Source organism: Propithecus coquereli, unplaced genomic scaffold (assembly GCF_000956105.1).
Source record: "Propithecus coquereli isolate 6110/MARCELLA unplaced genomic scaffold, Pcoq_1.0 Scaffold87, whole genome shotgun sequence".
Taxonomy (NCBI): domain Eukaryota; kingdom Metazoa; phylum Chordata; class Mammalia; order Primates; family Indriidae; genus Propithecus; species Propithecus coquereli.
This window is the reverse complement of record NW_012154951.1, coordinates 4,907,275-4,915,340: the sequence shown is the minus strand read 5'-3', so window position 1 is coordinate 4,915,340 and position 8,066 is coordinate 4,907,275. Positions and strand designations below refer to the sequence as shown.

Here is an 8,066-nt window from a genome sequence, read left to right as displayed (position 1 = left end):
CCGGCGGTGGCGGCAGGTGGCCCAGCGCGCGGCGGCCGGCCCGGCTGGGGGCGGGCGGGAAGGTGGCGCCTCGGGCGGGGGCCGGTCCCTGCACCAGGTGACCTGTTCCGGCCCGGATCCGGGCGGCCTCGCCATGCAGCGGCGCGGCGCGGGGCTCGGGTGGCCGCGGCAGCAGCAGCAGCAACCCCCGCCGCCCGCGGTCGGCCCCCGGGCTGCAGCTATGGCCCCCCCGAGCGGCGGTGTCCCCCCGGGCCTCGGCGGCCGCCCTGCCTGCGCGCTGCTCCTGCTCTGCTACCTGGTGAGCGCCGGACCCTGCTCGGGTCCTCCCCTCCGCGCGGGGCCCTGGGGACGCGGGTGGGGGCGGCCGCGGACCCCCGCCAAGAGGGGCGGGGACGGCGCTGCTAGTTTTCTCTCTTCGTGGCCGCTGCGCCCCGGGCGCTCCCAGCACCTGGAATGGGTACCCGGGGCGTGGAGAGGGGTGCGTGCACCGGACTCGCCGCGCTGCTCTCTCGCTCGTGTCCATTCCCGTCGCTCCCAGACTCGCTCTAGACCAGGGTCGGGTTCCCCTGGAGACCCCTTCTTGTCCCCTACTCCACCTGGGAGCCTCGCCACCCCGCGTTCGCTCTCCGCCCCGCCGCGCGCTGCTCTCCAGCCCCCTCCCCACCCTCCTGGGCTTCCCCCTCGGTCTTCTCGCCGCTCTTTCCTTCCCGTGCCCAACTTCGTCTCTTTCTCTTCGCGCCCGCCACCGCCTCGACCCTCCTTTCAGTTTCCACCGGGTCCTCGCGGCCCGGACGGTTTTCTGCCAACGCACCTCGCATCTCCAGCGCTCTTCAACTGCTCCTTGGTCACTCCAGCCAAGTTGCAGATGCCAGAAAGAAATCTAGTTCTCTCTAACACGCTTACCGCCAGAGTGGTGACTTTAGTTGCGTCTTGAACATTGTCATTTCAGAGAATATGTTTGGCTCATGCGTGTCAGTTTGCAATTTGCACACTTTCGGCTTCTGTTTTAGTCATCAACTAAATGTCAGTAACCTATTTTTCAAAACCGATTCATTTTAATTATCAGAGTAATTTAGGCCCTCAGAACAAGGTGGGGAAATATTTCTCAATTCCTTTGTTGGCTTGCTTTCTTCTGTTTTGAATTCTCCTAAACAACAGTAAATTTGCAGAAGGCGACACCCTTCCTGCCCAGCCTACCTTATGTTCCAGGATCCTGCAGAAGCCTTGGGTTATATCGCCATATATTACTGTAAATAATTGAAATGGAAAATGCTGAATCATGAAACTGATGTAATAGGAAATTCACAGAATGCTGAAAAAAAAGAATTGAGCAGTGTCATTGTCCAAAATTCTTTTCATTTATGTGGCATTGTCATTATTGGGAGTCGGAGTCTTTCTTCGTAGAAGCTAAAAACTGCTTAGGAGGTACTGGCAGGAATTAGAATTTGATTCTGAAGAAATTTCCTGCCCAGCCCAAGTTTCTTTTAACGCTTTCTACCTCTCGGATGTTTCATTTCTTGAAGCCACAGTGTGTAAAAATGCAAATTGTACTTCTGCCTTTGCATCTACCTGTTGAGCAATTCATGCTTTTACTCATATTTCAAAATTAGCCAATACCGAATTTTGTGGTTGGATTTATTTTCATAAGAAGTTGTCAGTTCATATGAATGATTTTCTTTTTGCCCAAGAGATATTATTATTTAATATTTATGGCACAAGGTTACAGCACAAAGGCTCATAAATAAAACTGCCATAACAAATGACAAGATTTCAGTTTAAACAGATGATCCCCATACATGAGGCGCTGAGGGCTACCCACAGAAACAGAAATGATGTAGTAGAGCAGCGTGTGAAACACTAATGCACAGGTGGTCTAGAAAGTTCCACATGGAAATCTCCAGACCTGGCAAAGACTGACTACTTCTTGACAGTTCAAGAAATCAGAGTAACAAGAGCAAAGCCTAAGGGCCTAAGTGGGATGTGTGAACAGAGACAGATGATGGAGAAAGTACGACAGTTCTGTAGGGATCGAGGGGGATGTGAGAGAAGGGATCACAGTCAGGGAAGAATGATGCCATGGTAGACTAGAGTGACGCAGGGAAGGGGTGAGTAGGCCCTGGAAAGAGAGATTATAGAAAACACTGTAATGTGGACAGTAACTAGAGCGTGGATGAACGTCTTGGCAGACAGGGAAGGAATGGATCTGGGAACCTCATGGAGGGGGAAATGTCAGAGCTTCCTGCCTCTGTGTGCTTCCTTCAGGTGAGCTTCTGATATGCTACTGTACAAGAAAGACTTTGATAAACAAGAGAGCCATTTTGCAACGGCGTGAGGTTTTGTGAACCCAAGAAACAAAAGCAAAAGGTCTTCAGATTTGGTTCTAAAGGTCTAGGGATTTTGCTCCCTAGGTATGTGCTACCTGAGGTCCTACTGAAAAGTAAGACTTCTTGATCTTGGAGAAGCTTGGTGTGTGAATTGGGAAAAATGGAAACATCTATATGAAACACATGATACAACAGAAAAAATACAAATGCATAATTGTGTGCATTCTGCTCAATCAAGGAGTGCATCCTGGAGGATGTGACTGGTCAGTGGGATGAGGTGGGCAGGTGGAGGGTAGAGGTGGAACACAATAGCTGGGCAGGATCTCAGAATATGTAGACACTAGAGGCAGAAAGCTATTCCATAATTTGGAAGCCTAAATGGTAATAGTAATAGCTTGCATTGTGCTAAGTCATTTATACGCATTATCCGATACCAATCTTAGCAGCAACCCTATGAAATAGGAGCTGTTAGGATCTCCATTTAGATAAGGTAACAGAAGCTCAGAGATGTTAAGTTAGTTGCCCCAGAACACACAGTCAGAGATTGAAACCAAAGTCTGTCCACCTCTAGAGCCCCAGCTGTAACCCATGCTAGCTTATTGCCTTCTGCATTTTACTGCTTGGAACCCACTTTTCTCGTACCTAGGTACATAGATGTACTGGCCATTAGCAAAGCTCTGGCAATTAACAGCTACTGTGCAATCGGCCAGGATGTGAGGTCATGTCTAAAGTAATCTAAAATATACAAAGCAGGAAGTGCAGGCCACAGAATAGAAGCAGGATGTTAAAGAAACAAAAAGAAGGTAAAGCCCAGAAAATATTTGCCATCAGTAATGGAGAGGTAAAGGACTGGGTCTTTGTATGGTCCAGAGGCAGCTGGTGGGGTTTAGCATTTGAGTTTGAGTGAAGGTGTATCCAAGGTATCGTGAGTGTGCCTTGGAATGCATTCCAAAGCCAAATTGTCCATGATTTGGAGACCAGTTCCTGTTCTGTGTTGTCTTCACCTATTTGCCTGTTTGCAAGGGATGGAGGTCGAGAGTGACTTCTGAAACAGCTGCCTTTAAGCCCTGGCCCTCGTGGGAAGTGTGCTTCCTGGACTTGGGGTCCTGAGGAGGTGGCTGCCTTCCTCCTGCTCTGGCTGGGACAGAGTAACCTTCAGTATCAGCTCAGGAACAGTGCTGTGACTGTAGCTAGGATACTGCCAAAGCATGAATAATTGTGATGAGGCCTGAAAGATAAGTCACGGAACGATGCCAAACAGATTTCTGAAAAGATGATCCCTGGTTCCAGTGGCTGCCAGAAAATTCTGAGGTCACCAAAGGTCAAGATGCAGAGAGCCTCCTCAGAGAGGCTGAGGGCCTCGAAAGCAAAGGGTAATGAAATTGCCTCCGCTGAGGTCACTGGTGCTGGTGGTGTGCCCCCCTTGGGACTCACCCTCCCAGCACACCCCCTTGCCATTTTCGTACGCCACTAGTGCTCACCTTCCTCCCACGTTGGCCGGAACAAGCCTGAGGCTGCCCCAGCTCCATCTGTGGCAATGGCACTTCCAGAAGGTGGTCCAGTCCATCTCCAGCTCTGCTCTGGAATGTGTAATTTTTTCTTAAATGAAAAAATAAATCTCACGATGGCCAGTATTGATGTCAGCTGGACAGTTGAAATGTTCAGAGTAGGCATTTGCATTTGTTCGACAACCAGAAGACAAAGAAATAAGAGGACATTAACAGCACAGACCTTTGGGGGATAGTTAGATGGTGCTGTGATAGAGTCTTGTCCAGGATTCTCCTAAGTGGCCGCACGTCATCCGTTATCCATGTAGGAGTACTCGTTAACCCCGTGCAGTGTGTGCGATGCAGGACACAGAAGATCAAAACAAGGTAAAGAGACCTGCAGTTATCCAGCTCGGGGAAGAGTGGTTATGAGTACTTGAAATGCAGAGACAATATCCAAATTTCACGCCAGCCAATAGTTGCCATAGTCATCCTGACAGAGCTTCTAAAACCTCCCAGCTGTGGTGTTTGCCCCCTGCCTTCTATTTCTTCTGCTGCCTGTTGGCAAAGGGCAGGGGAAAGGTAGCAGAGAAGAAATAAAGAACCCAGGCAATTTGCTGAGAAGATGGGTAGACCCGAGTAACCGATAAATAGCCTAAAGTGAATTCAGTTACCCTGTTTATTGGCTCATCACGTTCCCCTGAGAAAGGATCCGAGGGGCAGGAGGCCTGGACAGCGTGTGAGGAATTGCTGCTGAGAGCTGGCTTTGGCCGCCCTGTTTCCCTCCTTACCCGAGGAAGGGCTCAATGGTGCTGGGAAGGGGCTCAGTCCGGTGTGTGTGGGTAAGGTGATGCCTCCACTCCCCAGACTCCAGGCATACTGACACGATGGAATTTTAACACACACCGCCCACCCTTTCAAGATGAATGAGGTAAGTCTCGAGATTCCCTCGCCTGTAGCCAGAAAGCGGTGACAGGTATAAAGGCAAGTAGGTGAGTCAAGGGCACCATTTGGGGTGTTTCTGGAAGGCAAGAGGCGCACCGTTGCTGACTTTGGAGTCAGCCAACATGGATTTGAATTTGAGTTCTGCTTTTTAGTTACTGGTTGACCTCTGGCAAGTTACTTACCCTCTCTGAGTCCAGCCGATTCCCTCAGCTGTAAAACTGGAATGCTGTCTCCCTCGCAGGGCGGTTGCGAGGATGAGGTTAGACGTGAGAAGTTCTATGAAGTTCGTGTGTGAGAGGATGGGGCTAGAAGTGCGAAAAAACATTTAACTCATCTGTCCCAATGCCCGGCACACAGTAGAAACTCAATGAAATAAAACCAAACCAACCTTTGTCACCCTTCTATGATTTGAGTGAGAAAGAAACAGCATATTAAGTAGTATTGCGGGGGGATCTTACACAACCAGGAATATTGATCATTATTGTGAAGGTGTTTCTCTAGCCAGCTCTCAGCTTGGGGAGGAGTAGCGCTCACCTGGGAAATGTTTCCCACATCTTGATTTTGAAGTCCGTATTGATATCATCGCCCATTTTGCTTAATTGCACGCTTTGTTGACATAAACAGAATTTTTGCTTCTATCTAGTCAGCAGGAATTGGAGAAATAAGCCTGTAGAGGCAATACAATTACCTTTTTGACCTATGGAAAGTGAGATCCAGCCAGAAGAAAGCCCTCATGAGCCAGGGTTTTCTTAGGTGACTAATGGGCTGGAATGGTCAAGAATGAGAAACACAGACACTTGATTATTGTTTGCGTATCAGACCTACCCACGTACGCGAATAAATGTAAATGAACTTCCCACAGTGAGACCTGAATGATTTAAAATTTTCCAGTCTCTCTGTCCCTTCCTTAAATACTGAGTGGACCATATAGAGAACAGAGCCAAGTTTTCTCAGCTCTTTGGAACCAGGGAGGGTTATTTGAATAGAGTTTCTTTTTATTGATTTTGTTTAAAGGAATCAAATGCAGTCATCCTAAAAGAAGTTTAGGCAGTACTGATAGTTTTTTTTTTTCCATCCAGAAGATACATAAATTCATCTGTTTCTTGATTCCCAGGCTGAATTCAATGCATTTAGATCTCCTATTTTGGGTCTTCTATCATGAAAACACATTAACTGGCCCATTTCTTTCTTTTCTAAAAAAATTTACAATACGTGCACACTTACACAGAGGCAAAGGAATCTGTGTCTGGTGACTGTGTGTGACATTGTCAAATTTGACTTTGATTAGGGCTCACATCTGGTATAAACAGATATTTGAGGGCCCAGGCATCTTTCAGAGCCAGCTCTGCTGGGTGCAGAGTAGATTATTAGCTTTTGAGGTGGCACATCTATGTGGCTGCCTAAATGGTGTAATTTAAGGGGCACAGAAAAGCCCCTTGACACCCCAAATATCTTGCGTAGAGCTGCGATATATTTGGGCTATGCTTTTAAGGCACTGTCTCCACAAAGCTGGCGTAGGAATACAGATACCTGACATTACCTCTTCCTTTTTTTATTATCACAGTAACGTGGATGAACTTGCCAGGTGAATAGGAGTCCAGCAGAGGGTGGAGGGGTGAGAAATTTTAAAAATTTAATTTGTGTTTTTGGTGAGGAGTAATGAAAAAGTTCTAGAATGTAGGGCAGTTGTCTGGAGGGACAAAATAGCTGGGGGAAGTCCACCCCAAATGAGTAAAGTGAGTGCCAAGGTGCCACCTTCCCTGACCTCACAGTCACCCAGGGCAGCTCTGACCCCTGGGGCCCAGTGAGATGTCAAAGGGTGGGGGCTCTTTGCCAGGAGTTAACGAGGCTGGAGGAAAAGGAGAGGAGTGGGTGGGGGAAGCTCATGAGAAAACTTAGGAATGCAAAGAAAGTGGCAGTGGGGGCCAAACTGGATCAGGTCTTTTGGTTTATATGCAGGGGCCTCCAGGGCCACTGAGGCGCCTGGCAGAAGTGCCCATGCCCAGAACTTTATTTCAGCAGGAAACACTGGATTCCTACTGTGTGCCAAGGTCTATCTTAGAAGCTGGAGACATGACAGTGACATGGACTCTGACCTCATAGTTTCTAACCAAAGGAACATGTGGGTAAATTTTTAGCTTATGTTAATGCAATCTGGCATGTGAAAATACCTATGAAGGTTGGACACGTGTCATGCCTGTAGCTGAAACTCTTCAAGTTAATTGCCTTGTTTTCCTGGCAGGAAGCAGCTTATAACCACACACATGACTTGAGCCAGGAAATCAGCTTCAGTTTAATCAATATTTACAGTGTGATGTGTTGCTAATCGGTGTTGGTTTTGTACATAATAGAGGTAGCCACAACTCATGGCGTGGCAGCTGCCCCCTGGGTCTGCTCCAGCCTACGAGGTGTTAGCTTCCTTCATCGTGTAGACGCCCCAAAGCGCCTTCTCAGGGGATGTAGACCATGCTCTGCACAGGCCACCGACCGTGATTTCGGGGTCCTCTTTGGAGCGAGCACGTCCCCATTATGTTAGGGAAACATTGCCCCATCCCCGAAGTTGCTCTGAAGCTGCTCTTCTCTTATACTTAAGCTGTCACTCAGGCTTCTTGCATTTCTCGAATCATCTGTCTCAGTCCATGCAATTTTATCCCTTTGCCCAGCCCAGCTTCACATTCTCATTGACTTAGATCTTTTCTGAAAGAAACAGTAGTGAGATGTCAACACCCACCATTGAGGAACCTTAGAAAAATATGGAGTCAAACCCCGTCAACTACACATTTATGAAATTATGCTAATTGGGTTTTTCATCCCATTTCTCCTATGTGATAACTCCTTACAAAGCGTATCTTCTGTCACCTTGCGTTCTTCAAAACTCTATGTAGAATAAAAGCTTGATAATCTAGAACAGTGGTTAGCAAGCTAAGGCCCATGGGCCAATCCAGCCAGCTGCCTGTATTTGTCAACAATGTTGTATCGGACCACAGCCACGTGTTCATTCGGTTGTGTGTCCCTAAAGCTGTTTTCATGCTGATGCCGCAGAATTGAGTAGCTGCAGTAGACGCCGAGTAGCTCACAAAACCCCAAATATTTACTTACCATCTGGCCATTGTTTTACAGAAAAAGTCTGCTGACCTCAAATCTAGAATAGCAGCATCCAGTAGAAATATGAAGTGAGACACAAATGCAAGCCACATATGTAATTTTATTTTTTATTTTTTTTTTTGAGACAGAGTCTTGCTCTGTTGCCTGGGCTAGAGTGCCATGGCATCAGCCTAGCTCACAGCAACCTCAAACTCCTGGGCTCAAG

The 8,066-nt window shown here is 47.8% G+C and overlaps 1 protein-coding gene across 1 annotated transcript in view; it reads left to right on the top strand.

The window, feature by feature from the left end:
- Window positions 1-133: 133 nt before the first annotated feature.
- The window catches only part of SEL1L3 (sel-1 suppressor of lin-12-like 3 (C. elegans)), a 114,498-nt gene continuing 106,565 nt past the window's right edge, over window positions 134-8,066 (top strand). Inside the window, exon 1 of the mRNA XM_012664202.1 lies at window positions 134-298. Within this exon, the coding sequence (XP_012519656.1) occupies window positions 134-298 (165 nt within the window). The remainder of the gene's footprint in view (window positions 299-8,066) is intronic.